Source organism: Siniperca chuatsi, linkage group LG4 (genome assembly GCF_020085105.1).
Source record: "Siniperca chuatsi isolate FFG_IHB_CAS linkage group LG4, ASM2008510v1, whole genome shotgun sequence".
NCBI lineage: Eukaryota > Metazoa > Chordata > Actinopteri > Centrarchiformes > Sinipercidae > Siniperca > Siniperca chuatsi.
The window spans coordinates 23,460,576-23,486,091 of record NC_058045.1 but is presented as its reverse complement, the minus strand read 5'-3'; the positions used below and the strand labels follow the sequence as shown (position 1 = coordinate 23,486,091).

The following is a 25,516-nucleotide window of genomic DNA, read 5'->3' as shown; positions in this document are numbered from 1 at the left end:
GGCACCCCGTCATAACCAGACGTCAGTGATCTGCGGCGTTTAGTGAGTTTGCTGCTAGCTTTTGTTCGGTGGACATTAAACTAGCTACCGAGTAGCTATCATCTAATGAATACAGGGACAGTAAACAATACATACAGATAACTGTGGCGTGTGAGCCGTTGTTCAGCTCGGTGAGTATATTCAACACACAAACCACCAGCAGATACTGTAAAATACTACTAAGCTAGGTAGCTAACGGTGTACATGTGATAGACTGCTGGGTCTAAAAAATCTATTAGCATGTCTTCTTGTTTACAAAACCAATTTCACGTGGATAAGTGTAGCTTTCGCGACATTAACACGTGCTTTAATGGTTTTCAAATAACGTTATTTACTGTCGATGGAATAATTGTCCTCCTCAGAGATACTTAGCGTCAGCCTCCAGCATGTGTCTGCTGATGCTTGCATTGTTTATGCTGATAAAGTCATTACTTCTGTGTGGTTACATAGCTTTGTTTTGTTGTTAGGCTTATTTAACTAACTAGCTATAACGTTAGCTAACGTGTTTATGTTTTTTAAACAAAGGTTGTGTCGCACTGGAAAGCAATAAGCTGTTGTTTTATCGCATGGCCCTATCGACGCTAAAATTGTGCCTATATAAATCCTGGTAACACTAGACCTTTTGTGCACCGTCTAATGTAAACTATAGGTATTTAATCGTGTGTGTATATTGTAGTGTGTTTGGTTTACTCAGGGAGTTAACCGCGAACACTACGTAGAACAAAGTGAAGTTTGTATCATTATTGAAACATTGGAAGTGTGCCCTGCACCCCAATGACCCTTTATGTGATACACACTGTAGACAGGTTCATACATGCTTTTATCAACAAAATAGCTGCAGCTAACCTCTGGTACTCCATCTTTCTAATATTTATTCCTGCTTTTGTCTCATTGTTTTTGGAGGAGGGATGGTTCCTGACAAATCTAGTAGAATTACACCAAATGTCTGCTAAAAGTAATTTTCTAAGGGGCCCCTCTGCGAACATCCAAAGAACCGACTCCACTTCACTGCCAGTAGATTGATTACACTGCTGTGGATCTCTCCTCTGATTGTGGTCGGGGTCCTTTCTTAGCTACTAATCTGTATTCGCCTGGAGCTTTGATGCCATTTTTGTGGCTTGGTGTTATGTTGACACAGGTAGTCCCAGCCTGTCTTTTACAGCCCTGCCCTAACCAGTGGGGCTATTTTTACAGCCCTGGGTCTAAACCAGTAGTCGTTAGCTGTATTGTTGCCTCACACAGGCAGGGATCCTGCTCTGAGCCGGAACTAGTAATTGAGCCCCCCCCTGTATACCAGACCAGCCAGGGGCTTTTCAATACATTGTCTACACTTGTGTAGGCCCATATCTGCAATTTTTATCTACTGTACCATTGAGTGTGTCCTTTACAACCCAAGGAAACTCACTTTTACTCGAGCTTTCTTTTATAATTTTAGTCATATCCCCCTCGGATAGTATACTACTACAAAAGCACTGTCACCATGTTCTTGGTGCCACATTTACTGTATTTTAGTCTCTGCACTTGGGCACTTTCCAACTTTATGCATATTATGAGCAACTTGGTGCTAAAACTTAAGAGACAGAGACAACTGTAGAGATTCATATATTAACTGTGATTTTTCACAAAAGTTGCAGTCTTCTTAAATACATTTGAATAATGTTACACAAGGAACATAAAATCCTTTAACTTTATTTGTTTTTGCTTCTCTCTTCATAGCAATCAAACCAACTAGTATGCCTGCTGCCAGGTAGCGCACACACGTGTTTACAATAATTGATGGGGTGGTTAACCTGTTTTCATCATTTGATGGGTGTGATTTGTAATTACAATAGAGTCGTGCCTGCCTGGATAAAATAGACTAAAGGTATACAAACACATGCACAGTGCTTACTGCGTAACTGCACACTCAGCTCTGAAACATGTTGCACACGTGTTCTGTGCAGTGATAAAGCTTAGCAGTCAGAGAGCAGCTGGTTCACAGCACACTAACAGTCATTGAGTGGGTTTTGTGAATGCTAATCAATAGGCCTGTCAAGATAACTTTTGCTGGACAATATATTGTCACAGCAATAATTGCGATAAACAATATTATTGTCATTTTAAGGGCATTTGCATCTTATTCCATCACATTCATTTGCATAAAGCATAGGGGTTGTTTCGGTTGCAGCTAGGGAAAGAGAGAGAAATCTTTATCCAGATAATCACAAACTCACTACAGGGACCTGTTTAAATATTTACAAGCTATAGGAACAATCTAATCTGGAGAGAAAGAGTGAGAGAGAAGCTCAAACCTGCTGCCCCATACCGACCGCACCTACCAACTGTCTGCACACGGAGCAAGAGGAGAGACGAGACCCCGAGGACTGCGATTACTCTGAGCAGCATGCATGGGAATGAATTGCAATGTAATATATGAATATATTTCTCGCCTTTTCCACGATGGTCTGAATAGGTTGCTAAATTTGTCGCTAGTCACTTTCTAGAAATAAAGTCGCTAAGAGGGTCTGAAAAGTGGTTAAATCTAGCAAGAAAGTCAGCAAGTTGGTGTGTGTGTGTGTGGAGAGAGGAGCTGCCTGAGCCCCGGCCATGGTAAAAGTCCTCACAGAGAGCAGACCACGAGAGGACAGAAGCAGCGCGACCAGAAATGACAGCAAAACGTGTCTCAGCATAGTTTTTTCTGTTCATTTGTTTAGGCGCTGTGTTGGTTAAAATGTTGGTCACATTCTTATGCAAACAAACACACATGTAAACACAACGGGCAATATCAAGGTCAGCAAAAATGATCAAGGTCATATCCATATATCGTACAATAAGTCGATAACGTAATTAACATGACAGGCCTACTAATCAATGAAATCAATCCCTAAAATCCCCAAAATGTGTGGAACTGGAACTGAAAGCCCATCCTCAGTGTTCCTCCAGCATGAGGCAGGAGGAGCACATTACACGTTCTGCAGGAAGTGTGTGTGTGTGTTTGTGTGTGTATGCCTTTGTGTATTGTATGTAGCTGTGAGTCTGTTGGTGTGTATTTTATTACTGGATTGTCCAAGCCTTGGGCCAGAGGGAAATGATCATGTACCTGCCCAGAATTTCCCTTTTGATGCAGCTCATGCAGCACTGTGTGTGTGTGTGTGTGTGTGTGTGTGTGTGTGTGTGTTGAAGTGTCATATATCACAGTGTCAGGTCAGTCGAGGCAACCTAGCTGATTCTTTTTGTGCTGGTTGGTGTTTCTGTGTATCTGTAGTGTGTATATGCTGTGCGTATCTACCTGGAAAGATCGTACGATGTAGGTCATTGCAGCATAAAGATGTTTTTGATGAGTTTGTAAAGCAGCTCATAGTGTATCAGTTAATGTACTGAGTTTCTTTATTGGGTCTGCAGTTGGTTGTTGTTGGCTGTTTCTGTTTAACTCAGTAAGGCATCCTTGCAGGTAAGATAAAGTTTTATCTCAGTGTACATGCTCTATCTAATAACAGGGTTGTTTCCTGACAGCAGCACAAACTCTTCATGAGTGGCTAAATGAGGAAGGAGTGGTTAATACCACATTCTGCATCTCTCTGCACCCAACACCTCCCTTCCTTCCCCTTGGCACAGCAGAGGAAACACTCCTTTCTCTGAACGCTGCATGACAGGATAGAAAAGTAAACAAAGCCTCTGTAAAGTTGCTTTCCTAAACCTTGGTGTTGTAGGGCATTAGAAAATAAACTTATTTGTTAAATCTGCAAAGGTGATGATTTTGCCTTGATTTGGTTTGTCAGTCAGCAACAGATTGTCATTATATTTCGATAGACCGATACACCTGAGGCCAAGGAACAACTGAGTAGATTTTGGTTGATAAAGATTAAGCCTGGCTAATATATCAGGGCTGATATAGTCTTATCTTCATCGCATATATGTTGGCAGATATGCAAAAAGAAATTGCAGGTCAGTAAATTGCAGCAATAAATGTTTATAGGCTATATTGTTATGCTTATATGATCTTAATTTTTCTTAAATCAATTTTAAAGTGAGACCTTGTAACTTTTAAATAAAGAATAACACAATTATCACTATCGTGCTGACTTGAATCATCTTCATTCTTTTATTTCAATCAAGTTCAACTGGGCTTCTTTTTTTATTTGTTGCTCCCCCAATATTATTTTAATGATTGATAAGAATTCAATCCGTTTATGTGTGGTGGGGGGGGCATGAACTTTTTTCGGCTTCTAAAGGGGGCCTGACATAAAAAGTTTGAGAACCACTGGGTTAGGATTGGCTTACTCTGGGTATTTATATTTATTATTAGAATGATTTGATTTCCAGTTAACTTTACAGTTAAAAAATTAACATTGTGTTATATTTACTGTGACTGTCATCTTCACTACTAAAACTTTTCTTTCAACTATAAAATATCCTGCCCCAGATGTGTCTTTATAAATCTTTAAAAACTAATTTGAAGATTCGTTGCCAAACACATTGTTTCTTATGTGAGATTTTTATGTAAAAACAAATATCAAATGATAAATGGGTATTATATTTTCATTATGCTTAAATATTGATTGTGGGGGGACTGGCCTCAAAACTACCGTATTGTCAGGCTCTAATCTGAATCTTGGATTTCGGCCATGAGATGTAGATTGTTTTGCGGCCACAGCTGTGAAACTAATGGAGCCTTGATTCCATATGCTTAGAGTATGTCTCTGAAGGGTCACAAAATCAATTTTCCATTCATTGATAGGAAGCAAGTTTGAAAATTGTTCAATGCTGATAGATATTGTATAAAATATATATTATATTTGTACTACCCTCATGTACTTCCATTTAAATGTCAACAAGCTTTGTCCTAACTATTCATTTTGGTTGTTTTTCTCTTTTCCTTTTTAGATCAAAGCAGGAAGGACTGCAGTGGAACTCTAAATTGACACCAACATATTCCTCCATCACTGCTCCCGCCCTCTTCCCATCCATTCACTGCTCTTATTGGTTGCTTCCTCCAGTTCTCAACATGGCGACTATGTTCCTACTCTGGCTGTGCCACTGACCTCCACCCTGGACTACCACCATGGAGAGAAAACGCAGAAAGAAATTAATCTAGCTGCTCAGGCCGTTTACAGTATGGACTCATTTTTGGAGCTTTGGACCTGAAATGCACTGTCTTAACCCCTGACCCTGAATCAGGTTTTAGCTGCTCATTTTTCATCTGAAACAGCATACCTGCTGGTAGATTTTCAAAGGGGCTGGTCAAACTGATAGTTTGCGCTACTTCAGAAAACAAAATGCTCCTGCTTCCTGTGTGGGCATCCATGCTTTTGGGGCTGCTGGTGGGCTTCCTGCCTCTGGTTGGGATGGAGCCAATGGAAGGAACCAAATCTGGCTCTGACCACACCCCCAACCCAGAGCCCCTCCCTTCATCATCTGGCTCCAACTGCTCCCACTTAACCCTCAAACTGGAGTTCTCCTCCAAGATGGTAGAACATGGTAAGAAGAAATTGTTGAAACTGTTTATGTTTTAATTGTGTTTTTGTAAGCTGTTTTTCAGAACTTCCCCACAGGAATGTCTCAATTATTTAAAAATTCTGGAGGTGGTAGTCAAAGATTTTGCTGAATTCAGCGGGGAAGTCAGTGAATATCAAGGATAGAGATGTCCTGATCATGTTTTTTGCCCCTTATCCCAGTGTTACTGGAGTCCTTTAAATATTGAGTATCTGGGTCTATCAAAATGTATTTATTTGTTTGTTTTACATAATACAGCATCCAATGCACAATTAACCTAGGCTTACCTTAAAATTAGGAAAGCCATGTCCAGATTTTGATCCAAAGAATCAAAGGGTTTCTCAAAACTTTTGTTGTGTACCAGAGTCAAGCTTGTTTTGTGTATTATTTTGCTGATGAAGGTTTTAATCTTTCTTTGCTTTGCAACAGTCCAACTTTAAGAATTAGACCATGGTGGGAATACTGGTTTACCATTTGACATATTGCTATTTCCTCAAAATAATTCCTGACTTGAGTCCATCAAATGTCCTGGGCAGACTCTTCCTCTGAACAGTCACTATTGAAGTTGAATGGTCAAGATGCTTCACCCACAACTGCTCCAGTGGAGTTGCTTATAGTTGATCATTGTACTGGAGGAGAAATAGGTTTTAAAATAAATCATTACATACATTAAGCAAGCAAAATGACATGGAAGTTAATGATAGGTGGAACCTCAAAAATAGGTTTTTTTAATCTTTCTTTTTTTTTTATACAAAGACATTTTATTTATTCTTGCTGACACCACCACAATGCAAGTGAGAGATCAAGATAAAATACAGCAAAGTCATAAGCAATTCAAACTGATAATGTTGCAGGTACTTAATATATGCCTTTTATCCCCTGAATATCAAGATGCAACCCCATCTATGTGAGCCTTAAGACACACCCAGGTGTCAGTTACATCAAGTCAGTGTACAACAGTGTAGTTGTTGTGCTGAGCTGAGGCTATAGCCCACCCCATCCAGCTAGTTTGCATAACGTGCTATTCAGGATCTGTCCTCATATTATTTTGATAATGATTACATAAGTACTGACACAGGAATTAAAACCTGACTTGTTTTTCCTGTTTGGAAAACAAATCAACAGATGGTTTTGTTGTTTTTTCAATCAATCATCAGTCTCAGGGACAGAAAGAAAGGAATCAGAAATGTAAAATCTAATGTAAGCACCTGATACCAAATTGTTCATAATATCTGACAGCAGGCACTTTGTTTACGAATAATTTCTCACTGTGTAGTACTTCATTGATTCCAGAAGAGATATTGTATTTTACGTATATTTTGTTTGTGTGTTGCTCAAGCACTCGTCAGCAGTGTGGATGTGGGCTAAGAAAGAGCTTGAACCTGAATACACACTGTTTATGAGCGCACCTCATGTCCTGTTCTTTAAAACATTATCCTCTCCCCTCTCTGTTTCTCCAGAGTACATCATAGGATTTACAGGGTATTTCTCGGCCAAAGCTCGCAGCCTGTACATCAGCAGTGCCTTGCGGAACGCCGGGGACGGAGCGCTGGAGTGGCACATTGTTCCCAGAGAAAACCCAGCCTCTGACTTCCCCAGCGACTTTGAGCTGGTCCACATCCGTCAAGCTTCGCCCAGCAGCCTGCTGACCTTAGAGGACCACCCTTACATCAAGAGGGTGACGCCGCAACGCAAAGTGTTCCGCTTGCTCAAATACGTTCCTTGTAAGTCTGACAATATGGTGTTGTTGTGTAGGGGGGAAAAGATCAGTGTCTCTAGAGTTGGCATATCCACCCAAGAAATATAAAACTAAAGATACAGAAAGCTGTTTGTCTGCTACAGTTCACAGAATGTCTCTTTGTTGAGTCAGAGGATGCATTTCTCTCTCCACTGTGTTTGTGGTGTAAGAAAGGATTGTATATCTTCATGTGAACTTGAGGGTGTTGATGCTGGATGTGTGTGTATGTGTGTGTGGTGTTGGGGGATGGGAAGATGGACAGAGACGTCTGTGTTTGCTCACCCTGAAAGGGAGTAGGTGAGTCAGTGTGGTGGGGCTTGCCTGGACTGGGAGGGGGGCATAACCTGTGCCTGGCACTGGATGAAAGACTTCAGTGTGCCCCCAGCCTGCATTTTCAATATGGTGGCCATGTGTCGCGCATGAAACCTTTTATGACCTGAAGAACGAGGAAGAAGTTCTTAATCAGTGTCATTTAGTTTTAAATGAAACTTGATCTAAAATTGCACTTTTTTTTTTCTTTCTTAACAAAAGGGAATCTACTGTGTGACGCATTTGAGATAATAAAATGTAAGTTAGTCATTTAATAGGAATAGTTTATTTGTTTTAATAGTTTATCATATCGACTGTGTTTCATGTTCAGCAAATTTAGGACATTATCGGAATATTCAACTTTTTCATATCTTTCATACTTACATCACAATATCCAACAGTTTATCTGCATGTATTTTTTTTTTTTTGCATTCAGATGAATGGACAGAATGTTGAGATTTGACACTTTTTCCTATTTTTTCACCCATATTCACATTCTCTCTACTCATTCATACTTTCAGCAAGACACTTGCCTGAAACTTGAAATTTCCAGCAACCTTTAAATACCATTCATACTCTTTAAAATATTTAACTTTGAACTTGAGTTATAATGGAAGTAAATGGGAGGAACCTTCAAACCCACTCCTCTTCAGCCTCTTCATGCTCACGTAGAAGCTTCCTTCAAACTTTAAGCCGGTCACGACACGTGGCACTTTCAAGCATTAATTCAGCCTTTTCACGCCTTTCATAGATTTTCTTTCACCGATGATTAGCTACATGGTACAGCCATAAACTACATTTAAAAAGAGCTTAAACCAGAGCACTCTGGAGAAGCTAATGGAAGTACTGCAGAGCAAGTGTTGCCATGTTTAACTCGATAAGTAACCAAATGGTTTGTTTATTAACTGAAGGGTGTGAATTTCTTCTGAATGCATGAGAGCATGAATGCATTTTAGAAATGATTTACATTACGTGAACTGAATTCAGTTGAAGCAAATTGAAGTAATCAGTGGTTGGAAAGTGGCTGTGGTGTCTATTTTGAATCAGCCTCCTGGGAATGTAGATTGCTCTAGATAAGCCTTTAACCTGGTTATAGATTGAAATACCTGAGAAGGTCCACGTTTACTGGATTTGTGTTGCATGACTCAATTTGTGAGTCCATGAAGCAACTACCTAGTGATATAATTAATTAGTAGGAAGGATAAGAGAGAAGACCTGCATTTCACTCCTCCTTAAAGACATAAAAAGCCCTGCAGGGCTCTGCTGCTGTTTGCTAATGACCTTGTGATCATTTGTTCTGTCCAAGCAATTCAAATTGTGATACGATTGGCTCAAATGAGGCTGATCACATCACAGCTAAAAGATGGAAGGAGGGAGAGAGACAGGAAGAAATGAACATGATGATCAGAACATGATAAGCATAATTAGGTTAACAGGAAGATTGTGTTGTCTGCTGAAGTGGCAGACAGCACTAACAAGGCATGTAATTATTAGCTGCAGCCCTTCATGGAGGCTGAGTTGTTCATTTAGCAGCATTTTAATTTTACCTTTTGATTTAACGCATTTGCTTGTGTTCTGTCTCTGTAGCACCCGAACCTGCTGCGCCCTGCAACGGCACCCGTGGGACGAAAAAATGGCAGTCGTGGCAGTCATCCCGCCCTTTCCGACGAACCAGCCTGTCACTGGGCTCGGGTTTCTGGCACGCCACCGGTCGCCACTCCAGCCGGCGTCTGCTGCGAGCCATCCCCCGCCACGTTGCCCAGATCCTGCAGGCAGACGTACTCTGGCAGATGGGACACACCGGTTAGACCATGGACCTTTTGACTTCTCTAATAAGACGGCCAGGAGAGCGGAGACTTGGACAAACATCTGTCGCTAAATGTTTATATGATCAAACAGAAATGAAGGATTGCTTTTATGAAAGAATGCTCATGACATATAACAAAATAAGAGAGAACACTTTATTTGTCTTTGGTCTTTAAAATAGTGCGAACTTCTCACAGCTTGGTGTGGGAGTTATTGGAGACAAACCATTTGCTTTAAATGCAATTGATTTAGTCTCTCCCCTGTTTTTACAGGTTCTGGTGTGAAGGTGGCAGTGTTTGATACAGGCCTGAGCAAGAAGCACCCACATTTTAAGAACGTGAAGGAAAGGACCAACTGGACTAATGAAAAGACACTGGATGATGGTGAGGAGGAAAACACAGTTATGATGATAATGATGGCTGATGACTAGCAATGTAAATGATAAAGATAACTATGTTTATTATGTTACTGATGATAGTTATTACTAATACTATGTCGTTATCAGGATGTACTAAGTCGGAGCGTGGCGGAAGCCCAAAAGTAGGCTGAAGCTGCACTGGTAGACCGAAAAAGTGTGTGTGAGAGAGAGAGAGAGATTAAGATGGTTGGATGATCATCACTCTCTTGTCCTGTTTTTCAGGTCTGGGCCACGGTACATTTGTAGCAGGAGTGATAGCCAGTATGAGGGAGTGTCAGGGCTTTGCCCCTGACTCAGAGCTGCACATCTTCAGAGTGTTCACCAACAACCAGGTACATACATGCTCTCAACATACCACTGTGCAAGAGAATCAATAATTGTATTTAACAAAAGTCGAACTATTCTTAAAATAATATCATCAGGCAGTGTTATTTATTACTAGTTTATTATTCAGGATTCACTTTTCAATTCAAGTGTTTTATATTCCTACCGGTTTATTGAATTTGTTGTTAAACGCTCCAGTGCACCTTCATGCACAGTAGTTATACTGTCCGACCCAACAACAAAATAACCGGAAACTCTAACACTGATACTATAGTAAGCCTTCTTCACAAGTCAATGATGTATCAAAATCTGTCAGGTATCGTACACGTCGTGGTTTCTGGATGCTTTCAACTACGCCATCCTGAAGAAGATTGATGTTCTTAACCTCAGCATCGGGGGCCCTGACTTCATGGACCACCCCTTTGTTGATAAGGTAAAAGACTTAGAGAAGAGTTTTAATCCAGAAACAGGGACAGGTAATATTGTCAGAGACACACACAGGAATGCTACAGTCACATGGTAGCATTATGCCAACTTTACTGATATATAACCAGGTCGATGAGAATTGGTAGCAGATGTTTTGATGTTTTTCTAGGCAAGAAATAGTTCCCAAACCACTATTCCTCCCTCTAAGTTACACCCTTTTCACAATGTGTTAATGAGCAGGAAAATGAACAGGTCTGTCAGCAAAAACGGGTCAAACCAGGTGAATGGCAGCGTTTTGAACTCTTCTCTGCAACATGTTCACTGCTCACAGATGAGCACAAAAACACACCATCATCTGCTACATTAAACACTGAATGTAGAAATGTCTAATTTTGTTGTTACAAGTTGACAGCCAAGAGGTGTTTGCCCATTTACAGGGCCTTTTGTGAATCACGTACTGAACGACAGGAACATGGATCAGCATGTTATTAAGATTTAAGTGAAGAGTCTGAAAGAAGCAGACCCATGCTTCTGGAAACCTTCTTGGCAAAGGACTGAAGTCCAACAGAGTCAGTTCTCTAGTACTATGTTCTCTATGTGACCTTATTGCTGTTACAATTAAGTTAAACCCATTGGGAAAATGTCATTTTTTCCCCCATACCAAGTTAGTTCATTTTCTTGTTTGATTGACAGGTGTGGGAGCTCACTGCCAACAGAGTGATCATGGTCTCTGCTATTGGCAACGATGGACCTCTGTATGGGTATGCTAATCACATGATCTTTCAAATAATGGCTTTCATTCTTGTGAGGGACTTTTGAGCGAATGCTCAATCCCAAAATATTGTAATCTCTAATCATCTCACTCCTGTTTCAGTCAGGGTGGCTGCAGGTCTTGAAAAGTCTTTTAAAAAGTGAAAACAGTATTAAATTGCATTCAATGTGGTATTAAAAAGGTCTTAAATTTAACTTGGTGAACCTTGCAGAAACCCTGTCAGAGGATATTGTAATGTTAAAGTTTGTAATATCACTTAAGATACAACAAGGTAGCAACTGCTGTTAACATTAGTTTTCTTCTGGACAACTGAAGCACACATATCTCTGAACAGTGAAAGTTAGACTTTTGAGCAACTTTCGAGAGAAGAAACGCATTCTCTTATAAACGAATGTTTGAGTGCACAAGTAATAAATCCCACCCTTGCTTAATTCAATTCTGTATAATGCAAATTATACAGAGTCAGAGTCAGTTCGTTGACTCTATGACTCTTTTCCACTTGTGCGACTTTTACAATAGCTTAGCATTTTAGCTAATTGGTAAATGGTAGCAGCAGCATCCCACAATTGTCACTTTTAGCCGCCGTGGCCGTCGTTTCAGCAAAAGTTACATTGTCTCACTTTAGGTCTTGCAGCATTATCATTGTGTTTTGTAGCCAAATCACATCACATCACCATTAGTTCAAATGGATGTTTTCCTCATTTTAAAATGTTCTCATTGTTCTCAAGAATTTCTCTGTAGCTGTTAAATGAAATCCTTGTTTAACTGCACAAAAACGCTTACTCCCACTACACCACTTTGACCGCTTTAATTATCCAAATGACCCCCTGGCCAGCTGGGTTTTATGACCCTGCTGAACATCTGTTGACACTTTGTTCTCCATAAAAGATAATTAAAAGGACAAAATGGGAAAGAGAGATTCTTTCTTTTTATTCTGTTGCACTCTCATGTTGTAATGCTGAGATAGAACAGTGAATTGTTCCTTTAAGTCTTGTAACTTAAGTAAAGTAAGTTTCTATTCCTCAGCACCCTGAACAACCCAGCAGACCAGATGGACGTGATCGGGGTCGGAGGAATCGACTTTGAAGACAACATCGCTAGGTTTTCCTCCAGAGGCATGACCACCTGGGTGAGTCTACCCCCCCCCCACACACACACACAGAAACCCACACACAAACTCTGCCATACACTCAGTCCCACGCAGACACACACCATATCATTTATCAGTTTTAGAGCAGACATCTACCTCAGAGACCTATCCTCTGCTTTAGAAGCTAGTCAACCATAATGTAAGCTCCTGATCCCTCATCCACATCCCATCAGCCATTATCTCTCTCGCACTCACACACTCACACTCACACACACACACCACTTTTTTATATCAGTCATAGCCCAAAGCAGACATCTGATTAAGGCTTTACTCTCTGATCCTTCATCTCTCTGCCCCCTCAACCACTGTCAGCCAGCCGCGAAGAGGCCAGAAGGAACAGGCAGCACTCTCGCACCCACTCAGCTCTCCGTCCTGAATACATCAAAAACATTTCAACATGCAGACTTTTTAAATGCAGTTTTCTCTACTTTTGTTCATTTTTTCCTACTTTTTACCTTTCTTATTCTCACCCTCTCTTTTCTACTCATTTTTACATTCTGCTATTCATTTTTGTCTCTGCCTTTCTGCTTGTTGGCATTGTGTGAAAGTGTACATCTACCTGTCAGTCATCATCACATATGCAATTAACACCTGATGTCTGCTTGATGCCCTTATTTTCAACAGTAGTGGAGTTTTGTTAGAGTTGTTTAGTGGCTTTAAATTGCCTCTCTGACTAGAGTGTGACTTCATGTAGGCATAATGACTTGAACTGAAACGTACGTTTAATTGTGTGAATAAGAACTATTTTAAATTTGGAATTAGAGCTTTAGTTCTTGCTGTCCAGAAAACAACTGATGTGCACGTGTAAACGTGTATGAGGTGGTACAGCATTTCAGTTCAAAACAGTGGCACAATAGGCTTTGAAGGGACAAGCTAGAATAAATGGTATGTTTAGGCACTCTGTCAGTCTCTGCCTTTATCTCATTATCTGTATCCGTCTCCCATCTGTGTGCAGGAGCTGCCCGGGGGCTATGGCAGAGTGAAGCCTGACATCGTCACCTACGGTTCAGGTGTTCGGGGATCAGGGATGAAGGAGGGATGTCGCTCTCTGTCTGGCACCAGTGTGGCCTCTCCTGTGGTGGCTGGTGCCGTTACTCTCCTGGCCAGGTCAGTATCATAAACTGGACTATGTTGTCATTAAGTGTTGGGGGTTTGAACTTGTTATGCTTGGTAGAAAGGCAAGAATCTTAAACTGTTGGGATTTTATGAGGTTGTTGTTCAACTGTGTGTTTATCTAGTGGGTCTTTTAGGTGTAATTTACCATAAGGTCAGTTGTGAAGTTGCAGCTGTGAGCTGTTGTTGGTGATTCGATTTTATTATTATTTTCATGCCAAGACATTACAGCTGTAGTAACCACTAGTAAGTAGAACTGGGTTTCATTTCAAGTTTTTTGATAATAGTGTAAATACAATACCGAGTTTCAGATGATTATGAAAATAACCCTGACCCTATTTAGCCATGCTAGCAGCGTGGCTCTAGTGTGGTCTGTTGGTCCACCACTTTGGTCCAGACTAAAAAAATTTGACAAATGATTCCCTGATGGTTTATTCTACTGACTTTGATGATCCCCTTTTCCTCTAGTGCCACCATCAGGTTGACATTTTTGGTTTTAAGAAAATCTCTCAACTATTAAATGGATTGCTCCTGCAGCCATTGTGGAGCCAGGACCTCAAACAGTCCTGATTTTGTTGAGCAGTACCTGGGCCCCCCTTGTAGTGAGGGAGTAGCGAGCCTATTGGCAGTAGCGGAGCGTGGTGGATGGATGTAGGATGGGCCCGAGCCATTCGCAGCACGGTAGGCAAGTACCAGTCTCTTGAATCTGATTCGAGCAGCCACCGGTGGCCAGTGCAGGGTGCAGAGGAGTGGTGTAGTGTGGGAGAACTTGGGTAGGTTGATGACCAGCCGAGCTGCTGCATTCTGGATGAGCTTCAGAATCAGAAATACTTCATTGATCCCAGAGGGGAAACTCTTGTTACAGCAGCTCACTGTCACGTCAGTGCACACAGGAATAGAAGTACTAGCAAAAAATATAATACACTATAAAACAGGTCAGATCAATTAAGTACCAAGTGGGTATAAGTATAAAATTAAAATCCAGTTTAGTGACTTAGGGTCATATAGACTAACACTTAGAGGGAGGAGTTAAAGAGTTTGATGGCCACAGGCAGGAATGACTTCCTGTGGCGCTCTGTGGTTTATTTTGGGGGGATGAGTCTTCTGCTGAAGGTACTCCTTTGTTTGACCAGCACGTCATGGAGTGGGTGGGAGACACTGTCCAAGATGGCATGTAATTTGGCCAGCATCCTCCTCTCTGACACCACCGCCAGAGAGTCCAACTCCACCCCCACAATGTCACTGGCCTTAGGGATCAGTTTGTTGAGTCTGTTAGCGTCTCAACAAACTGCGTGTGCGATGGCACATGCAGGTGGATGGCACATGCAGGCACTCCAGCCAGGAGCGTATTGCAGTAGTCTAGCGGGAGATGACAAGAGCCTGGACCAGAACCTGCGCCACCTCCTGGGTGAGAGACAGACGTATCCTTGCAGCAATTGTGGCAGCGAAGGACAGCTGGTTATTCAGTGTCACGTAGAGGTTCCTTGCAGTCCGAGACTGGGACACCATTCTTCACCAATTCTCTTTGCCCTAGCCCCCTTCAGGACAAAGACCCCAGAGGCCGGGGTCCGATACAGAGCAGCAGCCCTAAAGCTGGTAGAGATGTAGGGTCTTGCTCAGGGACAAGTCACTAATAATTATTAAATCCAGCTCTCTACAGTTTTGTGGGGTTCTAAAGATTTAAATGTCAAATATTTAAAATGTAAAGCAGCCAAAAAGTGTATGTTTTAAGTTGTATTCTGGCAATCTAGTCATGAAAACATGTCTCTTGTAGCATGGAGAGTCACTGGAAAGTAGTTTTAGATGAAGTGTGGAGCTCTCTGAGGCTCTTCTGTGGTGGCTGAAGTGACACCCCCACTCCCAAGTGAGGGTGCTGTTACAGCTGACCTGTAGAGGAGATTTACATCAGAGAGTGTAATTATCTCTTGTATTCCTACATGAGCAGGCAGTGAAATGGGTCCCAAAGGAAGGAGGTGTGTCACTGATTAATGTCAGGTATTATTCTCAGTCTGTCAATATCCCGTCTTTATATGGTAAAAGTCTTCTTGTTACATAGCTGTAACTGAGCTGATTTTGTGAGCTCATGTTGCTGGGTTAAGCATCATACCACCCTTATTGACAACAGGCACCCCTCCCAGGAGAATGGGAACACACAAATACCAGCCCATCCCTCTTCTTTCCTCCACCACTGTTCTGAATTAAACGCTGTGGAATCTGACACCAGCAGACTCCCAGATACAAACTAACCCAGCCTGTCCTCCTCTGTCCTACAGCACCGTCCTGAACAGGGAGTTGGTGAACCCAGCCTCCATGAAGCAAGCCCTGATCGCCTCGGCCCGCAGGCTGCCAGGGGTCAACATGTTTGAGCAGGGCCACGGGAAACTAGACCTCATCCGAGCCTACCAGATCCTCAACAGTTATAGACCTCAGGCCAGGTAGCTGTCTCAGTGTGCACGGACACAAAAATTAGCTCTTAAATGAGCATTGGACACGAGTTCATGGATTCAGAAACCCGTGTGCACATTAAGACAGGCAAAGTCTGTTCCACAGCTACACCTGTGTCCATAAATGTTGTCTTGCACATGTAGGTGTATACACAACAATTACATAACACTGAAGGAGACAAGTCTGTGCTGTCACAGCCTTCTCTTTTGTGGGCTCCACCGAGTATCAAATACTCACCGCCTATTAGGGCTGAACAATTAATCTAAATTTTATAAAATTTTATCTGAATTATGGCCGACTGCAATTTTCAAATCACAGGAAGTGCAATATTTGTAAAAGGCGAAATGTGTGCCAAAATACCATTTTAAATGAAATATTGTCATGCTGCAGAGATGCCCTGGCCTATACATCATATTCTACAGACTTAAGAATACATCTGTGTTTGGTACAGATCCCTGCAAAAATCACACCATAATCATTTTAATATGTTTTTCAATGAAAATGAGAATACTTATGCAAAAACTATCATTCCCTCTAATATTGCAAATCACATCACAATTGCAATATCAGTCAAAATATTTTTTGAGCATAATATTTTTTCAAAATCGATCAGCCCTACCGCCTATAGGCATGCAGTGTGGCTCTGAAAAGTGCTCTGAAAAGTTTGCAGCCGGCTCCTTCATGAAGGACAGCTGCTATCGTCAGTTTTTAATACAACAGTAACAATCGATTCCAATGGCGATCCAGAGTCACAGTAAAAGTAGACATCAAAATGGATCTATTTTGGAGAAGTGGATTCTCCTACAGGAGTGGTTTGACATGGTCAGTGCCCTTCAACATGAATATGATAGGATGCAGTTTGAGTATAATGAATGAATGATTCAGTTAAGTTTTTATTATTATTATGTTATGCCTGCAAAGGGTATTTCAGAGTTTTGTCAAGCCATTTCATGGAAAATTGAATCGTCAGTACAATACAAAAGAAAATAGGGCTCAGTTTCCACTTCTCACAGCTCAGGCACTCTGTTTTCCTCCTGAATATTTTTGAATCTGTCAACCTCAGTGGTCAGAGCAAGAATACCAGCTCTCAAATGTGCCGCTTAAGATCTTCAGCTTCTAGATAAGTAGATGTAGCATGTGATTCAGGGCCAAAGTTTTTATTTAATACCCAAATATGTCCTTAATTTTGGCTTTGACAAGATTTATTTACATATTTATTTGTGTTACGGCGGTTTCAGGCTCTCTATCTTTTTTACATTAACACATTTTAAAGATATGAAATATTATCAAAATATTTGTATTCATTAGCTTCAATACAGAAATACTGACAGCGATATAGTGACCAACACTGGTGGAATTATGCTATGAAAGTAATTTACAGTTTTTTCGCACAATTGTTTGTCACTGTCCTCTTATGTAACCTTGTTTCTGCATCTCTGGTGGTTTGTCTATAACAGAAAGCAAGTAATGAGCTAGTTTCAGAAAATCTTATGCAAAGCAAAAACAGAGTTATACAGTATCCTTTCCCATCCTTGTCTCCTGCCAGTCTTTCTCCCAGTTACATCGACCTGACAGAGTGTCCATACATGTGGCCTTACTGCTCTCAGCCCATCTACTATGGAGGAATGCCCACCATCGTCAATGTGACCATCCTCAACGGCATGGGTGTCACTGGCAGGATTGTCGACAAGGTGCACACACAAGACTACACAAATCAAGAGAAATCTTTTTTCAGTTTCCTTTAGTTAAGTGCTATTCTGCAAAGAACACATGATTTACTGAATATTCTTTCCTATAAGTTCTGTAAGAGGACAAGTGAAGGACAAGTTTTATCCTTGACTGACCTGGTTTTGCGTTGTGATGAACTCAGACTTGTTAAAAAACATCTTCTGCTCTCTCCTGTTCAGCCCATCTGGCAGCCCTACCTCCCCCAGAACGGCGACCACATCGATGTGGCAGTCTCTTATTCACCAGTGCTGTGGCCGTGGGCCGGCTACCTGGCTGTGTCCATCTCCGTGGCCAAGAAAGCAGCATCATGGGAAGGGATTGCTCAAGGTCATGTGATGGTCACAGTGGTGTCACCTGCAGAGAATGATGTGAGTCACTGCAGCAACACCTCAGCTCTGTCTTCTCAGCAGCTTTAGCTTTTTCTAGAGCAGTGGTTCTCAAACTTTTTTATTTAACTCCTTTATCCTTTACTTTTAGCCAATTATTTCAACCATTTTTCCATTACTCTTTTAACTGTTCATATTTTTAGCTAACTATTTCATATATATGGATTTACCCCTGGTTTGGAATCACAGTATCTTGTGCAATTAATTACTCCTCTACAGTTATGACCCGTTCATCTTCTTGACCTTTCACCCCATGCAGTCTGAGGTGGGCGGTGAGCTGACCTCCACAGTCAAACTGCCCATCAAGGTGAAGATCGTGCCGACTCCCCCGCGCAGTAAGAGGGTGCTTTGGGACCAGTACCACAACCTGCGCTACCCGCCCGGCTACTTTCCCCGAGACAACCTCCGCATGAAAAATGACCCACTAGACTGGTGTGTGTGTGTGTGTGGATGTTTACTTGTCTGTAGCCTCTTTAACTACACCCATCTTATCTCCCATCTGTGATGTTTTAATTCTCTGGACACATTACACGTTTTGACCTCAATCAACCTAAATGTGAAATTGTATTGATAATTTTATGTTTCCAGGAATGGAGACCACATCCACACTAATTTCAGGGACATGTACCAGCACCTGAGGAGTATGGGATACTTTGTTGAGGTGCTCGGAGCACCCATCACCTGCTTTGATGCCAGCCAGTATGGTAAGAATACAGAGAAACAAACAACAACACAATTAGAAGACTTCCACTTTAAAAGGACTACTGCAGCTGCAGGCAGTTAAGCTTTTTTCTCAGAGTGCTGTTTGTTTGTGGTTGAGCAAAAGATAAGCTAATGGGCTGTTTGCCATTGTGTCTCTGCAGGCACATTGCTGATGGTGGACAGTGAGGAGGAGTATTTCCCTGAAGAGATCACCAAGCTTAGGAGAGACATCGACAACGGCCTATCGCTCATTGTCTTCAGTGACTGGTACAACACCTCGGTCATGAGGAAGGTCAAGTTCTATGACGAAAACACCAGGTATTCAGCTCTCTTTGTCACTTTACTACTGCTGGTTATTGATGTCATAGCAATAACACTGGCTAATGTTAAAGACCATTAAAACCTAACTCCTTAAGTCTTACTATGAGTGATGGGGTCCTACATAAACACCACATTTTATGACACAATTAGAACAGTCTGTTATTTTACATGAGAGATTTATGCAAGGGTTTTGTTCTTCTCTCTGGTTTGAAGTGGGCAGTGGACTCAATAATAAAAAGGTGATGCCACGTACTTCTGTGCAACAATCACAATTTATCAATATTTGAACCAAATTCTAAAGTTGTGGAGTTGTTTGCTCAGCACTGTCAATCAAATCTGATCAAACTGCACCCACACAGTCCTGATGAAGCAGATTAGCTGAGTTTTTGTCTGTTAAACTTAATAATTAAGTGTTACGTCGTGAATATTTAATGTTATAGGGAAATACTTGAGATTTGAAACCAAGTTGTCAGAGACTTAAATCAAAGTCAGCATAAGCAATGTGAAGCTCTACGGCAACAATTCTGCAGTACCTAGTCTTTGACAGACACAGCATCTACTATAGTAAGAAATTCCATTGTATCAGTACATGCAGCTAACTCCTAATACAAAATAGTATGAATAAGTAACGTTGAATGCGTTTTGATGCATTTTCTTCGGCATGGCACACAATATCACACATGAATAATAATGTAGGAAAAAAGACTAATAACTGAAAAAGATTGAATTAGCGTCAGTTGACTTTTACTATATTTAGCCCCAGTCTTTTGGTGCAGGATAAAAATCAGAGCAGCAGAACCAGAGATATCATCTTTTTTATTCCACATATTCTTCTTTGTCAAATCCTGGTGCCTATATTACCCACAATGCATCTCACAATGCCAACAGTTTGGTAGGAGATTCAGATGTGTTATGCTAGCAGCGGCTAATGTAGCCTTGAGCCGCTAGCAGAGATGAGGAGTGGGCCACAGACGTCTGGTCAGGCTCGCTTTCTAACTCCACACCCCCAGAGTCTTTTCATTTTCAAACTTATCCTTACACCCATCTGACGCTGACTCAAACTTTGATGTAGATATCTGGATAACGGATATCTGAGCCTTCCTCTTCTGTGCACCGGTCATTGTTTACAGTCCGATTAGAAATCGCAGAACCCATCGGCTATTGTCTGACGACGATTTGAATGTGGATACATTTTTAAAAAGCTAATCTCTAGGGTTTCGAGATTGATAAAAAGCTAAATCGTCGTCAGACGATAGCCGATGGGTTCCGAGATTGCATTTTGGCCAATGCATTCTGCCTCTTTACCTGCATGCAACCAAAGCCCACTCAAACGTGATTGGTCAATAATACTTGGACTCCAAAGGGAAACCACAATGCTTCCGATGCCAAAATCTTGTCTCTTGCCTACAGTTTCTGCATTCTTATGCAGTTATCGGTTTATAGAGATGATGTCAGATTTGACTGACAGTTACGAAACAACCCACCAACTGTCATTAGATTCTGATTTAAATGTTGTTAAATTCAGATTGGTGGACAGACACTAACTGAGCCTCACCCACCGCAAACCAGGGAGAAGAGCACAGACAAAAACACAAAATACAATCTATCATGTGAAATAACCAAAACATTTTTTGCTTTGGCAGAATAGAATGTGTTATTGTAGGACCCATCACATATAGTGATGATTTCTCAATCAACAAGCTTTTGGAGACAAAAGTTTTAAGGGCCTTTTAAAACAATTTTATAAATGGCAAATGTAATATACTTTTGGCACTGACTCATACAGTGGCAGTGCTTTATGTTTTCAAAGTAATTCCTGGAAATGGATTTGTAGACAGGGATTCTTCACAATACTGCAGGTCATTTTTAAGACGTGTCAAACTGTTCTCGCTCTGATCTAAAAATAAATAAATAAATTGTTGCTTCAGCAATTCCAGACAAATTCAATAAGTAATGCAGAGTGTTTTTTGATTAATTGTGTTTTTATAGAATGAGCTGTAGGAACTTGAGCAGTATTGTAGTGCAGCAGTGCTCTAAAGTCCTCTCTGACTGACTACTCTTATTTGTTCCCTGTGTCTATTTCTTTAAAATGATCCATGTGTTCTTTTCCTCCATTAAGAGACAGTTCAATGATTAAACAGCTATTACCTCAAAAGCTCCTGCTTTCACCAGCAGCTTTATCATGTTATAATGATAAGCTGCGTTGTATAGTTAACAGCCCGCTGTATCACAATTTCTGTCTGTGACTCCCTCTCTGCAGTGTTAGACTCTATTTATGCCTCCTCGCTCTGTAATAGATGTAATATAACACGATTTATCACATTCAGAGCTCCTCATGCAGAGCAAAAAATTACTCAATTCCTCGCTGCTCCATTCACATCCCACTCAAGCTGTCGCACAAAATCCACAGGATTAAACGTCTTAAATACAGCTAAATATAGTCTTTATGGCTTCAAAATATTATGCTGAGTAAATCAGTTTTAATTGAATGGCGATGGTTCATTTGAGACTTGTTCATTCACTGCTGCCTTTTCTGGACAAATCAACCCTGATACAGAAAACTGAATTAGGAACTTAGCCTTTTCACTTTATAAATGTTCTGCTTTGGTAAAAGAAATCGCCATATTGTACTCATAGGATCTTTTAAAGTTGCCATTTTTATCCTTATAAAACCTGCTGACAAGCTGGAGTTATTTTGAGCCAGGTTGTGCTGGATTTTATGTTGATTTATTTCCGTGAAAATTACTTTTTCATTTGGCCTTTTATTTTACTATCACTCCTCTAGTTGTGACAGATGTCAAATTAAAAGTAAAGCTAAGTTCTGTTTGTGTAATTTGCAACAGTGGATGATTTCTTGATTGTTATTTCTGTAGATTTATCTTTTTTGTTGCCTGAATAAATTGCTGTAGAGATGACTTTATTGATGTAACTTGCAGGCAGTGGTGGATGCCAGACACAGGGGGTGCTAACATACCAGCTCTGAACGACCTGATCTCAGTGTGGGGGATGGCTTTCAGTGATGGGCTGTACGAGGGAGACTTCACCTTGGCTGATCATGACAGTAAGACACGCACACACAAACCCTCTCAGTTTCTGATTGCATTATTTATCTGGCCACCTTCTAGTATTGTTTTAGTCACATAGTTTTTTAGAAAATAAAGTTGGTTGTTTCTCTCTCTGTCTCAGTGTACTATGCCTCAGGCTGCAGCATTGCCCGTTTCCCAGAAGATGGAATAGTGATTGCCAAGAATCTAAAGGACCAAGGTACCAGCACCCCTCTTAAAGTATTGAACCCTGCTTAGTGTAGCACAGTGCTGGCCAGCAGCCATGCAGGCTGACAGGCAACTTTTTAATTTGTGTGTCATTAGTTCAGATGTAACACCACTGTGTGTGTGTGTGTGTGTGTGTGTGTGTGTGTGTGTGTGTGTGTGTGTGTGTGTGTGTGTGTGTGTGTGTGTTTTCACAGGTCTGGAAGTGTTAAAGCAGGAGACAGCAGTGGTGGAGGGGGTACCCATCCTCGGACTGTACCAAACACCGTCTGACGGGGGAGGTCGCATCGCTCTGTACGGTGATTCTAACTGTATAGACGACAGCCACAGACAGAAAGGTAACCCCTCTTTAGTGTGTGCTGATGTGTGTATGTTTAGTCACTTTTTTTTTTTACATACAACAGAAGGCACATCTGACCCAACTGAGTAATATTTTGTTGTGTCTGATCTCTCAGACTGTTTCTGGCTGCTAGACGCTCTCCTTCAGTACACTTCCTACAGTATGACCCCTCCCAGCCTCAGCCACTCCCACAGCCGGGTAGCACCGCCCACAGGCACCGAGCACCCACTGCCACAGAGACTGGAAGGTGAGGAAGGAAGTAACACAATACATTAACAGACAGGTCAATTTAGCATCTCAAATACTGTATATTTCCCTGCCCTTGTTAGGTGTGTATATATAGGTATATTCTTTTCAATCTTCCAGGTAACCATCTTTACCGCTACTCCAAGGTTCTAGAGGCTCATCTGGGAGACCCTAAGCCCCGCCCACTACCTGCCTGCCCCCACCTGTCTTGGGCAAAGCCACAGCCAGTCAACGAGACAGCACCCAGGTAGGTCTGATAAAACACTAATGCTGGCAATTTAAGTTTGAAAGGCTGCAATGCAGACCATTCTGTTTTAGTTATAGCTATATTTGTGATGCTATAATCGTCTGCACTACTGCTCCCAGACATCACTTGTCAGTGGCAACAGTGAAATTTCTGAATATGGTACTTGGCAGCATTCTTAGCTAATTTCCCAGGTGTTATATTTCTCAAAGTGTCTGAAAAAGATTATAGTGAGTTATCTTGTTTGTGCACGCTACCATAGTCAACATTTGAGTTACTTTTCCTTCAGTCACAGCACTATATAGAGGCAGAGGCATGCCTCCCAGTAGGTGGGCAACACATTTCAGTGACACAATGATACTTGGAATCAGTCTTGGGGTTTTTTTTCTGGCAGCAACAGTCTTTTTCCCCCCCTAACCTGTCAACAGAGTGAATCAAAGTAAAAACAAACTCATGAAGTGAAGCTTCGGTCTTGTGACAGACTCCACACACACACACACAAACACACACATTACACTGTACACATTAGAATCTGTCTCACCCTCTCTCGCTCTCTCTCTCTCTCTTGTTTCTTTCTCTCTCTCCCTCTCCTGCTCTCAGTAACCTGTGGAAGCACCAGAAACTTCTCTCAGTGGATCTGGACAAAGTGGCTCTACCCAATATGAGGGCTTACCGTCCCCAGGTCAGACCTCTGTCTCCTGGGGAGAGTGGGGCCTGGGACATCCCTGGAGGTAACACACGGTTCAGAGTTATTACTTTAAGCAAGCTGACTTGGGATTAGTACTGTGCACAGCATTTGACAACATTGTGTTAAAACCTTTCATTTAACTTAACAGCAGCTTTTGCAGTAGAAATGGTGGAAGGATACATTTTGTCACTCATCAGTTTTTCTTTGATTTTACATCATTAAGTATCCAAGTGGCTGGTTATTAAAAATGAGAGAATGTATAAAAGGACAAGCTTATCATCAATAGGACAGAAAGGTCTAATAGCCATCTAGCATAAAGTTAGATAGACAAAGAAATATTACAACTTTTTAACAACTCAAAGCGACAGAATGACAAACTTGAGCATGTTTTTTTAAAAATGGCACGTGGCAGTATGTATTAACTAATATAACAGCACATAACAGGGTATTTAAATGAAAGGAAAGACTACAGTGTGTAAGAATAAAGGTGTTAAAGATGGTTACTGAGGTAGCCCCCCATATGACCTGTGCCCTTCTCCCACTCAGGGATAATGCCCGGTCGCTACAACCAAGAAGTGGGCCAGACCATCCCCATGTTTGCCTTCCTGGGAGCGATGGTCGTCCTGTCCTTTTTCGTGGTCCAACTCACAAAGGCCAAGAGTAAACCCAAGCGCAGGAAACCCCGCATCAAACGGCCCACATACCTCCAACAGCAGCAGCAGCAGACGACCACTGGGAAAACCCCCACAGTTTAAGTGGCACTGCAAATCTGAACTGCTGCTGGGGCGCTGTGTTCACCTCCAAAACTGAGACGCTGTTAAAAGGACAACTTGTGTTGAGCAGCAACGTTGGAGGTGTGGAATTACATGGAGTCTAATGAACTGTTGAGGCAGACCTGACTGCTCTTAAACTCAAGCCTGCCGGACGTGAACGTACTGCGACTCCAGGTGTCTCTCGGATGCTGTTTTTGTACCTCTCGTCTGTTCAAGGCTGTCCGTGGGTGTTTGTGTGTGTTTGTGGACTAACGAACAGCATTAGATCGTGTTATGCACATGATGTAAAACACACAGTATACACTTTGCCCTAAAAATGCCTGTGTCAGACGAACATGTTGTCTACATTTTCCTCTCTTCTTTGACCAAACTGTTTCTTTTGAATGAAATGTGTCTGACTTTTATATTTATTGAATTTGTTCGTACCCTAACACACACACACACACAAGCGATTTCGCACTCTCACACACGCACACACACACATACAAGGAAATACATATACATACTGCTTGCACTTTAAGAATAAAGCATTTGGCATACACGCGCAGAGAGATACACACCACACACACATGCAGTCGTATCCAACACGAGGACCATCGGATGATCAGGTTGTCTCCTCCTGTGTCACCATCCAAGTTCTGGCCATATCTGTTTAAAATCACTGTCTTTTCATTGTTTTTATATTTTATATAACGAATGAACCCTGGCCAAGCATTCTGTTGATATCCTCCGTCATGATCTCATGGTCAGTAGTAGCATTGACAGACTTGTTTAAATATATCTCATCAATTAAAAAGCATAATCAAA

At 41.4% G+C, this 25,516-nt stretch overlaps 1 protein-coding gene across 2 annotated transcripts; it reads left to right on the top strand.

Moving 5' to 3' along the window:
• mbtps1 (membrane-bound transcription factor peptidase, site 1) lies at nucleotides 1-25,516 on the top strand. 2 transcript variants are annotated; one of them, XM_044191981.1, is made up of 24 exons: nucleotides 1-170; nucleotides 2,281-2,444; nucleotides 4,903-5,496; nucleotides 6,972-7,235; nucleotides 9,146-9,361; nucleotides 9,637-9,747; nucleotides 10,005-10,114; nucleotides 10,423-10,539; nucleotides 11,226-11,293; nucleotides 12,331-12,433; nucleotides 13,410-13,561; nucleotides 15,841-16,002; nucleotides 17,559-17,703; nucleotides 17,920-18,108; nucleotides 18,386-18,558; nucleotides 18,715-18,830; nucleotides 18,990-19,146; nucleotides 22,086-22,210; nucleotides 22,336-22,413; nucleotides 22,616-22,756; nucleotides 22,874-23,005; nucleotides 23,125-23,251; nucleotides 23,849-23,979; nucleotides 24,483-25,516. In XM_044191981.1, the coding sequence occupies exons 3-24, from the start codon at nucleotides 5,295-5,297 to the stop codon at nucleotides 24,689-24,691; spliced, it is 3,228 nt and encodes a 1,075-aa protein (XP_044047916.1). In that variant the 5' UTR covers nucleotides 1-170; nucleotides 2,281-2,444; nucleotides 4,903-5,294; the 3' UTR covers nucleotides 24,692-25,516. The 2 variants fall into 2 exon arrangements, with proteins under 2 accessions (XP_044047916.1, XP_044047915.1); XM_044191980.1 differs by lacking the exon at nucleotides 2,281-2,444.

Excerpts from the sequence above, each read along its gene's own strand:
- mbtps1 (XM_044191980.1), top strand. The coding sequence starts at position 5,295 with ATGCTCCTGCTTCCTGTGTGGGCATCCATGCTTTTGGGGCTGCTGGTG. Across the intron at positions 22,757-22,873 it reads CGACAGCCACAGACAGAAAG|ACTGTTTCTGGCTGCTAGAC; the intron begins GTAACCCCTCTT and ends CTGATCTCTCAG. Across the intron at positions 23,006-23,124 it reads ACTGCCACAGAGACTGGAAG|GTAACCATCTTTACCGCTAC; the intron begins GTGAGGAAGGAA and ends TCAATCTTCCAG.